Source organism: Postia placenta (assembly GCF_002117355.1).
Source record: "Postia placenta MAD-698-R-SB12 unplaced genomic scaffold POSPLAscaffold_15, whole genome shotgun sequence".
Taxonomy (NCBI): Eukaryota; Fungi; Basidiomycota; class Agaricomycetes; order Polyporales; family Adustoporiaceae; genus Rhodonia; species Rhodonia placenta.
The window spans coordinates 871140-890142 of NW_020169846.1; the positions used below are offsets into that span (position 1 = coordinate 871140).

Sequence of the window (19003 nt, forward strand, 5' to 3'; positions counted from 1 at the left end):
ACAATTAGGCGCCTCTTGAGCAGTTGATGCGACTCGACAACACTTCCCAAAATCCATGTCCGAGGTCCGCAAAACGGACTTTAAAATTCAAACAATTCAAACAATTAGGAAATTTGAGAAAAATTGCGTACAGCACTCAGTACCCTATGCTGCTGTATCTCAAATATACATACATCTTGTAGGCCTTCATATGATCTCCAGAGACATGAAAAAAGTGGGCTCACTTGTGCGAAACAAAGGGCAAAGGAGAGCACTGTGTCTCTCGCATTACATGTCGTGAACATGTCGTGAGATGGCCACCCTGTGCAGGTACCTTATAAGTATGAACACCAAATGATCTTGTGCTCAAGAAATCCTCTCGATTTGACCTAGGAATCGGTGTCAGGAGTGATTGTTCCTATGTTGTGGGCCGTACTATGGGGTGTATAGAGTTGCTCAAGGCATAGAGTTGCTCAAACCACCTTATACAGCCTTCCACAATTTTATTTTAAATCCCGAAAAATCAGTGAGAGTGTATATAGTCCCTATGGATGCCCAATGGCACTGAAATAATAAAATCATGAATGTGGAAAGAGTAGCATGCTCGACAAGGCATTTTGACAACAGTGCACACAAATCTTGATTTAGATCTCACCCGAATGCGATGAGAATTTCACCCCAGAAGCTTTCAGTCTTCATTTTCTATTGATATAAATGTCTATGGACAAGCCCAATACTTTAAAGCACTTGAGGTACGGTGTAGACAAGCGTGGTGGGTGAGATCGTCTTGCTCCTGTGGCTGAATGTGCCTGTAGTTTAGACTCCGCTCGGCACGTCGCACAGATGCGTTTGCAAGACCATGCAACCTTCAGATCGACGGCGGGCGTTGCCGCGTCGACTTGTCGCCATGACATGCCGTGACGATTTGAGCAACTCTATGCCTATTACACCCTCAAAACGAGTCGTCCTCGCGGATTCGTGCCGGTACAAGTAACACTCATTGCACTGAAAATATTCACAGGTGTGAAGAAGATCTCGATGCATCTATTGACACAAGGATCATGAAAAAATGTGCAGTGCTTCGTGAACCCGAGGCTTGCGAACGCGGCCATGAGCAACTCTATACACCTCATAGTATCAGGCGACTATGGCGCAGCCAGTGAACTGCACCAGACCGCACCCCACATACTGTGAGCAGGCATGTCGGACAATACGGCATCAGCCCGGCACAGCAGCTTCTCGTGTGTGGTGGTCCTCAGCCGCTGGACGAAGAGGATTGCGCTCAATAGTTGTTAACACAATGAAATTGCTTTTGAAACCGACCATTTGTCAAGAATACGCAATCAGAGCTGAGTATGAGCCCGGAATACTTTTGAACCCGCGAGCTCCACATGCGCGCAAGCCTGATAAAGGAAATCACTAACTTTACCCAAACAGTATTGACATCGGCGGGGCCTCAGCAAATTCAAGAGCAAGGTACATGGTATTCGTGCCGCTGTATTGCGTGAGCTGGACATAGATTATCAGCTTTAGGTACCTACAACCACTAGCTGTCGCTACTGCGAGTAGACTCTGCTAGCCCGTCATATGAGGAAGCGATGGGATGTTTGTGTAGCCTCCATATACATACCCGGAATGAAGTGGCGTATCTGACGCTCCAAAGAGACAAGGGCAGACATGGTAACATACAGATGGGTGCGGCACAGCGACTACAACGAACACTAGTAACCGCAAACACATTGTCCAAAAGCAAAGCAAAACTGTAAGCATGGTGCACCCAGACAGCAAGACACGAAAGCAGCGATAACACAGGGCAAGCCCGAAACACGACATCACTTCATGACGTCCTTGTATCCATAATTGCCCTCTAAATCCTCGGACGGGTCCGGGCCAACAACATCGCTGTACGTTTCCTGTTTTTCGAGCATCTCGAGGTCATCTTCGGAGTACAGCGGCGGCTTTGCATCGTTGTACAGCTTCACGTCGTCGCTGTCGTCGTGCCCGTCGTATGCAGGCGGCGCGCCGTGAGGCTGTGCACACTGCCGCGCGTTGTAAGCGGGCAACGGTGGTTTGTCGTGTGCGGGGTGGGCATCCTCGCCGCCGGAGGGGCGCGGCGGTTTGGTCGCGAGAGGGCGCATGAGTCTGGCCCACATAGCTGCCTCGTGCAGCTCATTTGACCAGGCGAAGACGAGCAAACTGTGACAGGAAACGCCGACTGCAAGGCGATGAGAACGTGCGTCAGCGGGACGGGGACGAGGGCCGAAAGAGGAGAAGTAGAGCGATACGTACTAGCAACAAAGATTAATGTGATGATCTCGAGGGTAGAGCCATAGCTCCATTTGTTGCGGCAGTCTGAGTGTGGACGTAAGCATACTGCGGATGTGAGGACAGGAAAACGTCTCACTTGTGGTTGCCTCGGAAAGGCCGAGCTTCGCCATCGTGAGTATCCACTACTGCACAGTGAAATGAATGACACACCTTAATGACTGTCTTGCTCTGAGCGATCTTGGCGCACTCGTCTAAGAGCTCGTTCTACGAAATCAATCAGCGCTTGCAAGAAGGCACGCAACCGCGAGGCATGCACCTTGAGGACGAAACGCACGATGACCCTGAATAGGTCCGTTCCTGTGATTGCCAGCGCGCTCACAACACTCAACCGGGCATATAGCCATGCCATCCACAATCGTTGCTGTGCGTGTACAACTGAATTAGCGGCTGCAATGGCGCAACGCCACACAGTCGAGGACTCACGAGCGAGACCGCTATAACACCGAATAAACACATCCCGCATGTCGCTGCGTATATCGAGCCCAGGACAATATCGAAAGTGCCTAGCCTTTGGAAACCCACTATGTTCCATAAGGACGGGTGGTCTGCACAGAGCGCAAGGACAACCTACGGGACTTGTCTATGCGTGATGACTCGAATGCATCTATCTACACTCGCTGCGTCAACAACACCGTCTGGTTTGTTAGAGCTCAAGGAAGGACATACACATCTGTGCGTTCGTTCATTCAGTAACGTAGAACACAATCGGGGATACGCTACTCACCGAGAAAGTGACTGCAGTGCGTATAACAAGGCCCCTGGACCGAGTATCAGTCTCCGTCCCGAGACGCTATCCCTCCGTTCCGACCCACTCACCCGCAGTAATGAAAGGACGCAGGCTCGAGTCGCAAAAAAGCAGTCTCATACAGCTGCCTGATCATTATCATCATGAGTTCCGTGAATAGTCGGCCTACAATACTGGGCGTACCTAGTCGCGATCTTAAGCTCATAGCGACACAAGAGTTGCGGACAAGATGATCAAACTCGGGTTTGTGGACGACCGGGCGTCGGACGTGCTGTATGGACTGAAGGAACAGCGAGCGTAAGTTGTCGGAGAGACTGACACGCGTGAAGGTGGCTGTACTGACATGTGGGGAAAAGGAGGCGATGTACTGTGGGATACTTACGGGGTTTTATAGTCTCTTCTAGGCAACCTACAATAGAGCGACCTTTTTGAGGATCAGAGGATGGTCACTCCGAGTCGGGGTTTTGCAAAACATATTGATGCCTTGGCCAATCTGCTCAAACGAGTGAAAAAGCGTATGTTTCATCGCTCAGGCATCATCTATAATGATTCTGGCAGTCTGTATACCAAGTTTCAAGGTGATACATGATGAATTGCGAGCTGTAGATGGATGCCGGCTGGAAGCGACCAAATTGCGGTAGTTCTGCAAACTCCGTCACTCACAGGTCATGGCGACAAATTCAGACTCCACCGTTGCAGTACATTTGCGCGGTCCCGTGGCGTGTTGAATGGACCCGTCGAAAATAATACATCCTTTCATTATCAAGACAATTCAAGGGTCACGTATTCATAAATCACGATTGGAAGATCAAAGGCCGCTCCCCCATCAAACCTTGGTCTAACTGTGACCAATGAGCATCTAGTATTCGCCCGTGGAGAGAAAAGTGAAGGCCTAGGAGGGACCTTGTGGCGTATGTATCAAGAACATTTGAGCACTGCCAGTCGCCGTGCTGGATGTGGAAGCGCAAGAGAGCAGACAAGCCACACCACAGCGCCGCGGTGGAGGGGCTGTCGACATACTCCACATCCAACGGAATATCTTGACTCATGCGCACCGCTTCCTCGAATCGTTCAAATAGCAGAACGGAGAGAAGACAATGGCCATTTTTTGTACTTGGTCGCCTTCTGTGGGAATTTGATGTTTGGGTTCTAAGGCATGACTACGAGCGTCGGAATAGCGTTACACCATGCGGCAGTGTGGTACCGCGATGGTTAAACTGACTCTCAAAGAGGGCACAAAAGTGGTGGCGAACTCTAACAGTTTGCCTGATATCAGTCTACTTGTTAATAGGTCTCCAAAAGCCCATCTGGCAGGAACCACTACTCTTTCATGCTGGTAATGGATACCCAGAGGTCAATCTCAGCTGGAGGTGTCCATGAGCTGCATGTCACGATCGGACTTTTGGCCGGTCTTCACTAAATCAGTTATAATGATGGACTGGGCTATCGAGCTCCTTGCATCAGTACAAGTCGCGGTTTGAGCCCAACAGTGTGGAAATGACTTTGAGAGTCCTCTCGTTAGCAATCATGCTAGACTGTCACTGCAGTCAGTCAATCACGATTCAAGACACGCCTGGCACGGAGCCGCTCAACTGTCACAGGTTGGACCAGCAGTTTTATTCTGCTGGGATGGGCCCCCCATCACACCATAGTGGCCCTAGCAAGGTTGCTCTAGTGGTGGGCGGTGCTGTGCGGAGAGTGTCCGCTCTGGTGGCAACATCAGAGAAGAGAGACACAACGAGGTTTTAGAGGGTAGGCCCTATTTGGGAGATCCCCTCACTACCTGCATGTCAGGTGTGGATAAACCATTTTGCCTTTACTGGCGTCCTCGTATCCCCTACAAAAAAAAAAAAGACACGCCTGGCACCACAACGCACAAAATTCGTCGAACCTCCTCTGAATACCGATGACACCAGATTATTTGGTTTCAAGCCTCGAGGCTGACGAGAAAGCGTAGATCTTCGAGGTGATGCTGAGGTCCAAAACCCTGCTGTTCTCGGGTGAGGCGTAATATCACCGCGCGCTGCTGTACAAGCTCTATGGGTTTCCCAATACTGCAAGGGCATCACGAGTTCGAAGATTCTCTTACATCACCCGGTCAGTTTTTCCGAGGCGATCACCGGCATACCACTCACCTGCACACATATAGTGAGAAATTACGAGGTGTTCACTCTATAATGAATCTACAGTGAAACGAGCATGGTACTAACGTAGCCCGACTGTGATAGACTGGTATGCCTCGTCCAGGGACGGCACAGCTAGTCGCGTTGCATACATACATCCTCCGACTCGGGCTCGATCATGTTCGATCGAAGATCTGTGGGTCACTTGCCCGTGCTCGAGATCAAGCGCGAGCCTGGCACGGTCATCGCTTCTCGTGCACCCCTCCACTTCTCGCCGGTCCGCGCGCGAGCCACGAGACCTACCTTCGCGTCAAAGCCGGTGTATCGACGACGACGTCGACACAGCCGAGGGCGGCCATGATCTGCCTGTCCACACATATAAAGAGGTGGTGTCGTCGTGTAGCATCAAAGGTCGTAGTTCCTTCGAAACAGCCATGGTATCGTGGTGCAAAACATTCGTTCTGGGCTTGCTGCTAGGTACGCCCTTTGCCGCGGCGACCTACAGCGGAAACGCATGCACGCTCGCACCATTGGGTGAGGGACAAGACGATACTGACCAGGTGTGTTGAGGGTCGCGGGAGATGCACAGATCTCGCTGAGAAGGGAAATGTGACAGATCGAGGCAGCCATAGCGCAGTGCGGCCACTACGGGACGACGATTTTTGCGGAGGGCGTGTATAATGTTACTCGGTGAGACTGCATAATACAAGGCGATGAACATGGCTTACTGGCTTGCGCGCAGGAAGATGACATGGGACCTTGTTGAGGCAAGGGTAGACCTGCACGGCTACCTCAACGTGAGTACCAAAGCTGAGTTTCTACTCCTTGGCCTTCCTGACACAGGCAGCCGCGCCGGCACGCAGTTCAAGGCGGACCTCCCGTACTGGATGAAGCCCGAAAACACCTACCGCGTCATCTTCATCCAAGTGCGCACAACGCCCTTTGCTCTGACTACGTGCGTGCGCTGATCACCCACACCCACACAGAGCCAAGCGTCGTGGTTCGTGATCACCGGGCACGACTTCACCGTGGACGCTCACAACACAGGCGGCATCATCGGCAACGGGCAGTACTGGTGGTCGTGGTACGGCAACGGCACTCGCATCGACGGCGATGGGCGGCCCGTTGCGCTGACCGTGTACCGCGCCGCGCGTGCGACCATCGCTGGCTTCCGCATTGAGGGCCAGCCGTTCTGGTGCAACGCGATCGCCGAGTCGCAGGACGTCGTGTACGACGGGATGTACTGCAACGCGACGAACGCGGACCCGCTGTATTTCAACCAGAAGTGAGTGATCGTGCTCGTGCTCGTGTGGTCTATGCGAGAAGTTAGACCTGATGCATTGTATATGTCCGGTAGCATCGTGTGGAACACAGATGGTGCGTCGGACATGCTGGAATTGCTAGGGGCATCAGAGGTGCTGACTGTCCACGGCAGGTATTGACACCTTCCGCTCGGACAACATCTCGCTGTTGAACTTCGATGTACGTTTCGTGTCTGCCTGGGCCATCTCGGAGTGTCCAACACACCTGTCATTCTGTAGATCACGTTGGGCGACGACTGCATCGCCATCAAGGGCGTGAGTGCCATATAGTCCATCTGCAGGGCCATCCCGCGCTAACCAGCGCACAGAACTCGACGAACATATATGCGAACAACATCACCTGCCACGGCGGAACCGGGATCGCGTTCGGCTCGCTCGGACAGTATTACGACCTGGTACGTCTTGTACCTTCCGAGACTTGCCCGGAGCTTGACGTCTGCTGTCGCAGTATGACAATGTCGAGAACATCACGATCGAGAACGTCAACGTGAGTCGTACAGATTCAATATCTGCAGAAGGGGATAGGGCACTCACTCGCTCTGCGCAGCTAATCCGGCTTGATCCTGCGATCCAGCCATATATGCGGAACGGGGTGCGTGGCAATTTTTTCGGGACCGCGCGTGTGGGAGCCGAGGTACTGTGTCTGATCGACGGGGTACATAGGTCTACTTCAAGTCTTGGACGGGTACGACGATCGGATTTCCTCCTGCGGAAGGCGGGGGTGGACCCCGGTGAGCGATGTGATTACGCCCAGATATAGATAAGTTCTCACCTCGGCTGCGTCTGCCAGGCCGCACTGTCAATGCCACGATGCGCAACTTCTACCTGGACAATGTCACGAACCCCATCCAGCTGTACCAAACGAACAGCGGACATCCGTGAGTACCTACTTAGTCCATTTCGTCTTGACAGCGATGTGCAGGACTAACGCAAATGTCTGTCTGTCTGTCTCGCGTCTGGCTGTCTATCCTAACTGTACACCCTGGCAACGGCACGGGCGTGCATAGCGGTGACGCCCCGTCGGAGTACCAATTCAGCGACCTCACCTTCGTGAACTTCACAGGATCTGCGGCGACGGATCTGAGTGCGTACTATTTGTGCCCTGTTCTGTAAATAAACAAGATAAATTTAGCACTGACGGACGAGAATAGTCGTGGACATCGAATGCAGTCCCGCAGCACCGTGCCCTGGTTTGTTATTCCAGGACATCAACATCACAGCGCCCGAGGGCGAGAAGGCGGCGTACAACTGCTATAATGTCGTGAGCCAAGATGGGCTACTAGGTGAGCCGTGCCCGTCAATCTGTACGGAAACGTGGCGCCGCTGACCGTAAGGGATCTGGTTTATCAGCCTGCAGCACGTCGGCTTCGGCGTGAGAACGGACGTGATTGCAAACTTGTACATGGGAAATGGGCATGCATTCTGTTTGTGGTACCTGAACTTGAGCACAAATGGACATCTTCTCAGAGCTAGAATGCTCTCTGTGGAGAGTATGGAGGACACGTACCGCATACGAGCTCCTGCGCGGTGGGAAGCTTCGAAACATTGTACAACGAACCTTAGAGTGCCGGCTGACATGCGGACACCAGGTTCCATGATGCCATCTGTCAAATGAGTCGAAGGTGAAGTATTTGTAGACACAGATAGATTGAAAGCACGGCCGGCAGTATGAGAGTTCATTCTATGCACATGCCAGCTTGCGGGGACGCAGAGTAGGCGATATGTGAAGCCAGACAGCCGATCTTGACCAGGCCGGTGCCACATTGCCGAAATCTCATATCGTACATTACCACCGCGCATTTGCGGCAGGCTGCCCTCGAAACCACGCCACCCAGAAGTATATTGCACCAGGAGGTGGGGTGGTTTGAGTTTTGCCAGGCAGCGGGCACGGACTGGTGTTATGATCGGTTCCTCTGTAGCATATCCTAGACTCTTCCTCTTTCCAGTTGGATTGCAGCAAATGGAATCCTTGTGTGTGTCGCTAGGTGGCCGTGGAAGATTGGTCAAGCACAAGCCTTGCAGGTTAGGTCTCTTTATGAGCCGGGCATAGCTGTACGAGTTGGATGGGTTGTCAATGTAGGGCGCAGAAAGAAACGAGCAGCTGGATCAAGAGGGGGCCAGTACCGTCGATCGAAGGAATCAGATTGGGGCCCAACGAATGATATGCGTGCAGCGAAGATATCATAAACACTTTTGGTGGCATCGAGAATGGCTATGCCCACTATCTAGTGAGACGTGATGGGAACCAACTGCAAGACCCGCAAGTTCGGGTGGCACCCCAGGAGGCTTCTGTTCAAGATTATGATAGCATTTGTTCCCACTTAGAAACGGGGCTTCAGCGGTCCTGAGAGTGGGCCATTTTAAATTGTAGGCGATATTTGAACGGCAGCCGCTGCGAAGACTTGCCGGGCGTCTAGCCAGGATGTGGCCAACTGCCAGAGATGTGCATCAGCGATGCGGTGGCGGCTGCTGCTATGCATCTCTCATCTGTCTCTCTTCATCGCTTTGTTGCCGCTCCCGGTGTCAGCATTCCGGCCTGCCGTGTGTAACGTCTACGCCTTGGCAAGGGAGTACGGATAGCGATGAGCAGCCTGATGTCGAGGTACATTCGAGCAGCAGAGAGCCGGTAAACGGAAAACAAGAACGCGGCGGGTTAGAACATGAAGATATGCGATGGTCACCTGGACGATGAGTGTTGCGCGGTCGATACGGTCTCTGTGAGGCTGGAAGACCAGGCGTGAATTCCAGAGAGCGAAATTGTCCAGATTTGCCATGGCAACGGGCGGGCAGCCGTCAGGGGGCCGACAATCAAAAGGGATGTCCAAGCACACAGCCGCCTCAGCCTAGTGCCCATTACTTTTAGCTTTCACTTCTTCCCCTTTCGCCTTCGTGATACTCTACGGTCCTTTACTCAGGCAGGTCCTCGCTCATTCCTTGTCCGCTGTGCAGGACGAAGACGACGACAGCTATCAACTCACCGTTTACCACCAATGGCCGCTAACTGGACCAAACGCTCCTCTGACCTCGATTTCTCTGACGGCAAGTTGCCGCTCGCCCAGCACCCTGACATGGACAACCCGTTCGCGGACCAGGGCATGCAGCCCAGCCACCTCCAGCGCAACAAGTCGGAGCGCAGGCGCCTCCAGCCGCTTCAGCGGTCCAACACCGTCGGCACCATCACCTCCACACCCTACAAGCCCGAAACGTGGGTCGACAGATGGCGTCTGTGGATGATCAACGAGGGCGGGAAGCGGCTCTTCTTCACCTTCTTCGTCCTTCTCCACGTCCTCGTCATCGTCTTCGGCTTCTTGTACTACGATACGAGTGATGATCTCAAAGGCGCCCGCAAGACATTCGGTATTACCTACCGTGAGTACCGTGTCGTATGTGCTACCTTACCCAGAAACGTGCTTAGTCGCGCCCCAAGCTATCGCGCGTTCCGCGGCGCTGGTCCTGCACGTCGAGGTGGCGTTCATCCTGCTGCCCATCTGCCGCAACTTCATCTCGCTGCTCCGGCGCACGCCGCTCAACTCGTACATCCCTTTTGACAAGAACATCACCTTCCACAAGGCCGTCGCTTGGGGCATCTGTCTCTTCACCTTCATCCACATCGCCGCGCACATGGTCAACTTTGCGCGCCTCGCGTTCGCCGACCCGCTCGCCAAGACGCCGGGCGAACGTTTCGTCGTCTGGCTCATCGCGAACTTCACGACGGGCCCCGGCGTTACCGGCTGGATCATGACCGCCTCCCTCGCCATCATGGTGTGGTACGCGATCGAGAAGCGCCGCCGCGCGAACTTTGAGAAGTTCTGGTACACGCATCACCTGTTCATCGTCTTCTTCCTGAACTGGCAGCTGCACGGCATGTTCTGCATGATCCAGCCCGACCGCGAGCCGTTCTGCACGTGGAACTCCATCGGTGTCTTCTGGGTATGTGTTGCACCGCGATGAGCAGAGTGTTGGACACGGCTGACTGCGGGATTGCAGCGCTACTGGCTTACTGGCGGTGTGATCTTCACCTTCGAGCGTATCCTCCGTGAAGTGCGCTCCCGCCACCGGACCTACATCTCCAAGGTCATCCAGCACCCGTCGAACGTCATGGAACTCCAGATCAAGAAGGAGAAGACGACAACGCGGGCCGGACAGTACATCTTCCTCTCCTGCCCGGAGATCTCGTACTTCCAGTGGCACCCCTTCACGCTCACGAGGTACGCAGCCGCACACATACCCGCTAAATCTGATTCAAAAGTGAATTGCTCACGTATGCCGCAGCGCGCCGGAGGAAGACTACATCTCGGTGCATATCCGTATCGTCGGCGACTTCACGCGGGAGCTCGCGGCCGCGGTCGGCTGCGACTTCGACTCGAAGGAGAAGGGCGTGGAGGCCGGCGGGAAGCTCATCGGCACGAACACGAACCCGCCCGTGAACCGCGTCCTGCCGCGCGTGATGGTCGACGGGCCCTTCGGCTCCGCGTCCGAGGATTTCCTCAACTACGAGACCGTCCTCCTCGTCGGTGCCGGTATCGGCGTCACGCCGTTTGCCTCGTGCGTCTCCCGTTCCCTTCCTCGCCGCCAGGGTGTGTGATTTGACCGTCTTCTGTCTTCTGTTTCTTGTTATCTGGTCTGTTGCACCCTGTACGCTTCGTTGGCGCGCGCAGGATCCTGAAGTCTATCTGGTACCGCATGAACAACCTTAACAACTCGAAGCCAACGCGGCTGTCGAAGGTGAGCAGACGCGCGCCAGGCGGTTTCTCTCCCCCGAGCTTCCATCGCAGGCCATCCGTTTTCCTGTCCTTCTATCAATGTGTGCCCTGCATCCGTCCCTGTGTCCCTGTACCCGTGTCCAGCCGGCACGTTGTTCGGGTGGCCATCCACATCCACATCCACATGCACCTCCTCCATCTCTTTTCATGTATATTTTAGGCGCACGGAGGCTGACCGCGCCCGCTTGCACAGGTCTACTTCACCTGGGTCATCCGTGACTTTGGCAGCGCCGAATGGTTCCACTCGCTCCTGCAGGCCATCGAGGAGCAGGACACGCAGAACCGCATCGAGATCAACATCTACCTCACCGCGAAGATCAAGGAGGACGACATGAACAACATCATTGTGCGCGCTGTTCCCTATTGCCCCCTATCTGTCTCTTGCCCCTCCGCCCCCCTCCCCTTGTTTTTTTTTCACCCTCTTCCCGTTTCCCTCTTTTCTGCTTTTGTCGCGGCCGATGGCTGATGCTGATGCTGGACGTGGCGCTGATGCAGGTGCAAGACGTGGGTGCGGAGAAGGACGCCATCACCTCGCTGCGGGCCCCGACGCACTACGGGCGCCCGAACTGGGACAGGGTCTTCAGCTCCATCGCAGAGAAGCACCCCGAGACGGACGTCGGCGTGGTACGTGCCCCCTCTCTCCGCGCGTGTCCCTGCCCGGCCTCACCGAATGCCCGTGTCCGTGTCCGTGTCCGCGCGCCAGTTCTTCTGCGGCCCGGCCGTGCTGTCGAAGCAGCTGCACATCTCCTGCAACAAGTACTCGACGCCGAGCGGCACCAAGTTCTTCTTCGGAAAAGGTGCGTCGGAGCGTCGTTGTGCGCGGGCGCTTTGCTGACCCTCGTTCTCGTTCTCATTCTCCTCCCTGTCCTGCGCAGAGAATTTCTGAGCGCTGTCGCGCTGCGCTGTTGGGCACGAAGATGCGGAGATGCGGGGTGTGGTTGCGGGCCGGCGGACCCTTGTGTGTATCGATACTGTGTCGTGGTCGTCAGAGAGCGTGCCCCGGACGCTTGTAGTACTCGTCTTTCGTTTTGCATTTCCGGCCACGGCCGTAGACAGCGCTGCTATGGCGTAATGGGATTAACTTATCCTCGGCGCACCCGCGGTAACGAGGGCCACAGGATACAGACACAGGTGTGTGTGGCCCGGTCGCCCGCTACCGCTATACTGGGCCGCGGCTGCGGTTCACATTCACGTTCACGCGCACGTTCACCATCATAATACAGTACTAGTAAGTAACACCCAACACCCAACGCCCGGCTCCGGCAACCGCGGCGGCATCAAGCGAATGCGAATTTGGCTGATGCGCGGCCGGAAGCGTGGGCGCTACGCCGCGGCGGGGTGCGCGGGCGCGCAATCGGCATCGGCATCAGATGGGACTTGCACACCGCGCGGTGGATCCGCGGCCATGCTGGCATATGGCCCTCGACATGCCGTACACAGAACAGAGTAATACAGTACATCTCGTAGCTCTGCGATCGATCGAGTTCGAGCGCGGCCAGGAACGGACGCGGGCTTACGCTACGTATGCGCGCGTGCTTACGGTATCCAAGTATGCGCATGTGTGTCCACGATCGCCCGTGGCGCGATCGGCGGGCGGGATTTGCGTGCGCCCGCCCCCTGCGCTCCTCTGCCGTTACGCGGCGTCCTAGTGCCTAGTGCCTAGTGCCCGTGCGATTGACGGCCGCACGCTCCCGTCCCGGCGGTGGCGCCAAGCGCGTCCAGTCGGTGCTTGCCTGGCGCCCTGCCCTGCCAGCGCACGGCCCCCCCTCGCACTCGCACTCGCACTGGATCCGGCCTGGCCGTGCGTCCGCCCGGGCACGCATTCCCTTACGGGGGTGCGGCGCGCTGGCGAGTGCAAGACAAGGAGCACCACCAGCGATCACTATCAATCCGTCAATTAGTCAATTAGTCAATTAATCAAAGAACCAAATAAAACGGGGAAAGGGAGCCGCCAGCAGGGCGGCTGCGCCAGTGTGGTGTGCTTGCCCGAGGCTCCCAGTCCTTCTCGGCCATGCATACGCCTCGGGTATCGGGCGGCGGCTGGGGACCCGGGTGCACATCGCCTCGCCTCGCACCGTGGCAATGCCGCCGCTGGACGCGCGGGCGGCAGGGCCATCGTGGACCCTGGGGGCGCCAGCGATAGGACGCGCGGATAGAAATAGAAATAGAAATAGAAATAGACATAGACATAGACATGGAAAATAGGAATAGGACGTGCGCACAAGACAGAAAGCAGCCCGGGGAGAGGTAAGCAGCGCGGCGACGCCTTTGCTTGCCTTTCCTTCCTCGCGCGTGCCCGCCGTCCGTTGGTACCCGTGGCCCGTTGTCCGTTGTCCGCGGACGGGGACCAGAGGCGCGCGCGCTGGGATCGCAGGATCGCAGGATCGCAGAGGCGCGGGGATCTCCTCGCCTGTCCGTGCCATACCAGGACTAGCACCAGGACCAGGACTGGCACGGCCGCGCCGGCAGTCCCTGGAACGCGGAGATCTCCCTGTGCCTGCACCCTGCCCGGTGCGCGTGCCGCTGCGTCTTTTTTGCGGGCGACGGGGGCGTGCTCGCTCATGCACATGGGCATGGGATATCGACATGTCGACATATCAAGCATCGGGCTTCGCGCTTCATGCATCAGGCTTCGCGCTTCATGCATCAGGCTTCGCGCTTCATGCATCAGGCCTCAGGCTTCATGCATCAGGCTTCAGGCCTCAGGCTTCATGCATCACGCACGGGACGGGGGACGCGTCCGGAGCTTGGGGCTTGGAGCTGGGGACTTGGAGCTGGGGGCTTGGGGCTTGGGTGGGCGCGTCGCGATAGCGGGCCCGTGCTTGCCGTATTGGGCGGGAGGGGGGTCCGTGTCGTGTGCGCGTGTGCGCGTGTGCTCGTGTGCAGGCGTGACCAGCGGGCGAGCGGCCGGTGCACGTCGCAGGCGAAGGTGAAGGCGTGCGCGTGAGCACTCGAGGGGGTGAGCGAGCGAGTGAGGCAATTGGCGTCCGTCCGTTCGTTCGTTCGTTCGTTCGTTCGGCTGCTATCGAGGGCGCGCGTTGTGTCTGTGTTTGTGCTCAGGGATTCCCCCCCCCCCCCAACCCCCACGCGCGTCTGTGGTTTGGGTTTTGCGGATTGCGGGCTAGATTTTTGTTGCGGATTGCGGGTTGTGGATTGCGGATTGTGGATTGTTGCCGGACGCAGGACGCCGGAGGGGGCAGGTGCAGCGCGCTCGAGCATGGGAGAACGAGAGGGCCCTGCCGCCGTTCGTTCTTCATGGGATCCGCAGGGAGCGAGCCTGGTGCCCCGGGGGCAGTTGCTGCGGCGAGAGGAGAGTCGGAGAGTCGGAGGGGCTCACATGCGCCGCGCGGGGGCGCAGAGGAGTGCGGTCACTCGGTACTCAGTACTCAGTACTCAGTATATTCATTCAATGTTCGATATTCGATACTCAAGCACACACCCCGAGGGCGGCGTGTCGGCAACCATGGCACGCGGGCCGGCAACTCATGTCGTCAGCCACGGGCTGTCAAGGCCACGGTATGCGCAGGCAGGGCGATAGGACGGACGCGGAGCATGTGTCGCGCGTGCGCGCGTTTGCTGAAAGCTGCCCCGTCATCGCGCGCATGAGTGCGTGGTGGCAGCGCACACGCGCCGGGCGAGACAGGCTAGCCGCTTTGGGGGCGCGGGAGACGCGTCGGCGACGAATCGGCGCGGCGTGATTTGTTCGCCAGGAGGGAGATCAGGGACTGGGATTGGTGCAGGCGGCGGGCACACTAGGGCATCAGCGGCCTAATCAGGCGCCGGGGGGCCGTTTATTGATATGAGTATCGACGTCGACGGCGGCGTGATTAGGGGGGGATCGCAGGCAGAAGACGCACGGGGCGATAGATGAACGGCACGTTCCTGGATTGGGGCTTCAGAGTGTGCACTGGCGATGACGCGCGCCGTCCTCGGGTGACGTACGACGAGCCAAGGCCTGCCTGGGGCCAAACGGTGGGCGGCATCGGCCCTAAAGTGTGAAACCCAAGGAGCGACACCACTGCTGGCAAGGAGACACACGCCGCGCGCGGGGGCAGTCGGAATTCGGAATTCGGGGCCTTTGGCGATGGCGTGCATGGATCGTGGATGGCAGCTGCTAGGCGGGATATGGAAAAGCTATGCGACTCCGAATACTTGTTTGCAGTCGTCCATAGTCGCGACGGCGGCGGCAAGTTCCGCGCCCGGTCGTGCGCGTCCGCGGTGGGCGTGCGTCGGACGACGCTATGCCGTGCGCGAGGCTCGGAGGGGCCATCGCGGTGGACGCGACAGCGCGCGCATCCTGCGAGCTGGTGCCCTCGCTGATGTGGGCTCGCTGATGTGGACCCACAAGACGGCGGACGGCTGGCGGGCACTGAGCGAGAGCCGCGGAGTTGTGCGAAAAAGGCAGGGGGGGGGGTTAGCGACGGAGGATATGTGCCATGCGGTGATGGGGATTTGAATGGGTGCGGCCGACGCGCGATGGACGAACACTGCCCGCTGCCGTCCCACCCCGGGGGATCCGTCCTTCTGCATCTGGCCCCTGCTTCCCTCTCTGGCTATCGCCCCCTCTCCGTCTCGCGGGCCCTGTGCTATAAGGGTAGTCCTCCTGATCCTCCTCACCCAGTCCAGCCCCGATCACCTTCCCTCCCCACATTTACGTGACATGACGCCCCTCACCTCGCCCTCCCACTCCCCGCCCGACGGCCACGCCCTCCTCTCCCATCACGACCGCCCAGAGCGTTCCAGGAACGCCAAAGGTGCGCAGCCCCTCCTCCGCCACACTCTCCGCTCACCCGCGCACCCACAGCCCAAGCCCGCCACCGCGCCAAGCGCAAGGCCTACATAGAGCAGGTGCGCCCGCGTGGCACCCATTCAACAACACGCGACGCGACGCTAACGCCCCGCACGACACAGCTCGAAAGCACCGTCACCAAGCTGCAGAGCGTGCTCGCCCTCTCCCCCGACCAGGTCGCCGCCCTCCCGCCCCCGCTCATCCGCATCCGCGAGCTCGAGGAGGAGAACGAGCTCCTCCACCGCCAGCTCGACGACCTCCGCCGCCAGCTCGACCTCCGCAGCGCGCGCCTCCGCCCCGACCTCGCCCGCGCCCCCGACGACGACCGCGACGCCCGCCGCCGCCGCATGACCGATTCCGCCGTATACGTCGTGAGTGCCCCTGCCTGCGCCGCCCGCATGCTCACCGCTCACCGCTCACCGCTCACCGCTCACCGCTCACCGCTCACCGCTCACCGCTCACCGCTCACCGCTCACCGTGCACCCGCAGCAGTACACGGCCTCCCCGCCGCAGAGCTCGCACGGCTCGCACGCGCACACGCCGCCGCCGCTCCTCATCCCGCCGCCGGGCCACCACCCGCCGTCCCAGCAGACGCAGAACCCGGCGCCGGCGCCGTCGCCGTACCCCGCCTCACGACCGAGCAACGGCGCGTCGTTCGGCGCGCCGTACGGGCTCGCGGCGTACCCGCTCCCCGGCACGCCCTCGGGCTCGAGCACCGCGTCGAGCCCCTCATTCTCGGCGAGTGTCTCCTCCGCCCCTGCCAGTCCTGCCCCGGCTGCGCGTGCTGAGAGCCCGGGATCCTAGTGACGCTCCGTTTTTTTGCACCAACAGCCGTCGGACTACGCCCCGCCGCACCAGCGCGGCCTCCACCAGCATCAGCATCAGCATCAGCAGAGCCAGAGCCAGAGCCAGAGCCAGAGCCAGCCGATGCTGCCGTCCTTCGCGCACGCGACGAACCAGTATGAGCTCGTCAAGCTCGAGGACGAGCCGTATCAGGTGCGCGGCGCCCCATGTATGGTGGACGCAGTGGACAGCCCGCGCTGATGAGCGTGTTCGCATTCTTTTTCGTCCGCCCGCAGTCCCAGCCCGCAAACTGCCACAACGGATATGCGTCGACGCTGCACCAGTATGCAGGGAGCCAGACCTCCATGGGCGACTGGCACGGCTACTCCGCCGCGCGATAGCGCCCCGCGAGGAAAACGGAAGAAGGAAGAAGGAAACCCCCGCAAAACCCGCCTGGAACTGGAACGAGGAAAAAGAACGAAGGTCGCCGTCCCCCTGCCGCCGTCGTTCGGCGGCGGCGTGTGTCTGTGTCTGTGTCTGCGTCTGCGTGTCTGCGTCTGCGCCTGTGTATATCTGTGTCTGTCGTCGTCCTGTCTGCTATCGCCTGTCGTCGGATCCGCGCTGTGCTGTCATATTCTATCTTGCATTGTACCACGTACATACCACCGTACATCGTACACCGTACACCGTACACCGTACACCGTACTGTCTACTGCTACTGTACATTCTCCCGTCGTTGTGTTGCGCGTTGCGCGCGCCCCGCGGGAACGCGCGACCCGCGGCGAAATCCGCCCCGCAACGTGTATCGTGTGTGCACGCGCGCGACCGGTCGGACGGCAGCGACCACCCACCACCCAGTCCCAGGCCCACCACCACTCGCGGCACACCCTGCGCAATCTGCGCCGGGCGTCCCAGTCCCGGCTGCACACGGTACCAGGGGCTTCTTCCGTGCTAGCCCCGAAATGGCGCGTTCGTGGTTCGCAGTTCGCGGTTCGCAGTTCGCGGTTCGCGGTGCGCGGTGCGTGGTGCGCGGTGCGTGGTGCGTGGTGCGTGGTGCGTGGTTCGCGTATCTCCGGCCCCGGCCCCGGCGACGGTTCTGGGTGCTGCGTTTCTGATACGGTGATTGTTGGTATATATATATTACATATACATCAAGCACGGGTGCGGGCACTGGCATCAGGAGATCGAGATCGGGGAGGGCTGGCTTCCTCCGAGGGTGTTCGTTCGCGCCCCGGCCCGCTGCCCCCGCCGCAGGTGAGTGCTTGCTCTCCGCGCCCATATTCGCCGGGATCCTAGGATCCTACTATCCTACTATCCTACTATCCTACTATCCTACTATCCTACTATCCCTGCCCCCCCCCCCCCCCGGGAGTCGCGCGGCGGGCTTCATGTCCGGGGCGCCAGCGGGGCTGTTAAGCTCAGAGTCCGCGTCTTGACTCTCAAGCTTTTCGGGCTCCGCGCTGCAGTTGGGCCACCGGGGTGGCAGGAACCAGGATGCATCATGCAGGGTGCGTCACGCGTGATGGACTTGGTGCTTGGGGTGGCAGGGGCAGGGTGGCAGGGTCCGGTGCAGGGTGGCAGGGTCCGGCGCAGGGTCGCTGCTGCTGACGCAGACGACGCCGCGCGCGCTCGGTGTCTTAACGGTGTCTATCCGGCTACAGCAGCTGCGACCCGGGGGCCGGATACTATACAGTATACGGTATACAGTATGGGCTGCATGCTATGATGCGTGTATGCGTGTGCGGGCCCTTGGCGTCAGCGTCAGGCGGGACGGGAGAGGCATGGCAACTGCAGCGGCGATTGCAGCGGCGACGACCTTACTGACCACGATCACCACGCCTGCGCGCGTCTCGCCGTGCGCGGAGTCGTGTTCGCGTTCGCGTTCGCGCGCGGCGGGACCCTGAGGCAGGTCGCTGCCAGCTGGTCGCCGTTCACTGGCCGCGGGCCGCAGGCTCGGCCTCGGTGTGGGTCGTCGCCCAGGTGGCCGTGCGCCACAATCACAATCACAACCATCACCATAATCATAATAGTCCTCGCCCTCCCCCGCGAGAAAGTACTGGCTGTGCGGCGTCGTTTGGTGGGATCTGAACGCGGACGGCGAAGCGCACGGAGTCGGAACCTCCCTGCGCCGCCCCCCCTTCCGCGCCCCCCCCCCACCTTCCCACGCCCCC

At 58.6% G+C, this 19003-nt stretch overlaps 5 protein-coding genes across 5 annotated transcripts; 4 read left to right on the forward strand and 1 right to left on the reverse strand.

The window, feature by feature from the left end:
* Positions 1-1811: 1811 nt before the first annotated feature.
* On the reverse strand, positions 1812-3188 carry POSPLADRAFT_1154498 (hypothetical protein; the record flags this gene model as incomplete). The annotated part of the gene is made up of 8 exons (XM_024486855.1): positions 1812-2194; positions 2269-2331; positions 2384-2429; positions 2458-2511; positions 2582-2668; positions 2731-2874; positions 3032-3065; positions 3124-3188. 8 exons carry the CDS (start codon positions 3186-3188, stop codon positions 1812-1814), a joined length of 876 nt encoding a protein of 291 aa, XP_024335135.1.
* Positions 3189-5609: 2421 nt separating this feature from the next.
* On the forward strand, positions 5610-8112 carry POSPLADRAFT_1049546 (glycoside hydrolase family 28 protein; the record flags this gene model as incomplete). The annotated part of the gene is made up of 14 exons (XM_024479778.1): positions 5610-5735; positions 5886-6101; positions 6162-6460; positions 6533-6552; positions 6611-6657; positions 6717-6752; positions 6806-6892; positions 6946-6984; positions 7045-7089; positions 7161-7218; positions 7288-7375; positions 7505-7581; positions 7676-7780; positions 8087-8112. The coding sequence occupies 14 exons, from the start codon at positions 5610-5612 to the stop codon at positions 8110-8112; spliced, it is 1269 nt and encodes a 422-aa protein (XP_024335136.1).
* A 1453-nt stretch (positions 8113-9565) lies between these two features.
* POSPLADRAFT_1049547 (hypothetical protein) lies at positions 9566-12146 on the forward strand (the record flags this gene model as incomplete). The annotated part of the gene is made up of 9 exons (XM_024479779.1): positions 9566-9866; positions 9925-10427; positions 10485-10705; positions 10770-11042; positions 11156-11222; positions 11454-11606; positions 11756-11884; positions 11964-12057; positions 12136-12146. The coding sequence occupies 9 exons, from the start codon at positions 9566-9568 to the stop codon at positions 12144-12146; spliced, it is 1752 nt and encodes a 583-aa protein (XP_024335137.1).
* Positions 12147-15920: 3774 nt separating this feature from the next.
* POSPLADRAFT_1154329 (hypothetical protein) lies at positions 15921-16315 on the forward strand (the record flags this gene model as incomplete). Its single annotated transcript, XM_024486840.1, has 3 exons — positions 15921-16014; positions 16065-16108; positions 16172-16315. Coding segments are annotated over 3 exons (282 nt in total), but the record flags the coding sequence as incomplete, so codon positions are not given.
* A 661-nt stretch (positions 16316-16976) lies between these two features.
* POSPLADRAFT_1049548 (hypothetical protein) lies at positions 16977-17233 on the forward strand (the record flags this gene model as incomplete). Its single annotated transcript, XM_024479780.1, has 2 exons — positions 16977-17045; positions 17129-17233. The coding sequence occupies 2 exons, from the start codon at positions 16977-16979 to the stop codon at positions 17231-17233; spliced, it is 174 nt and encodes a 57-aa protein (XP_024335139.1).
* Positions 17234-19003: the final 1770 nt, after the last annotated feature.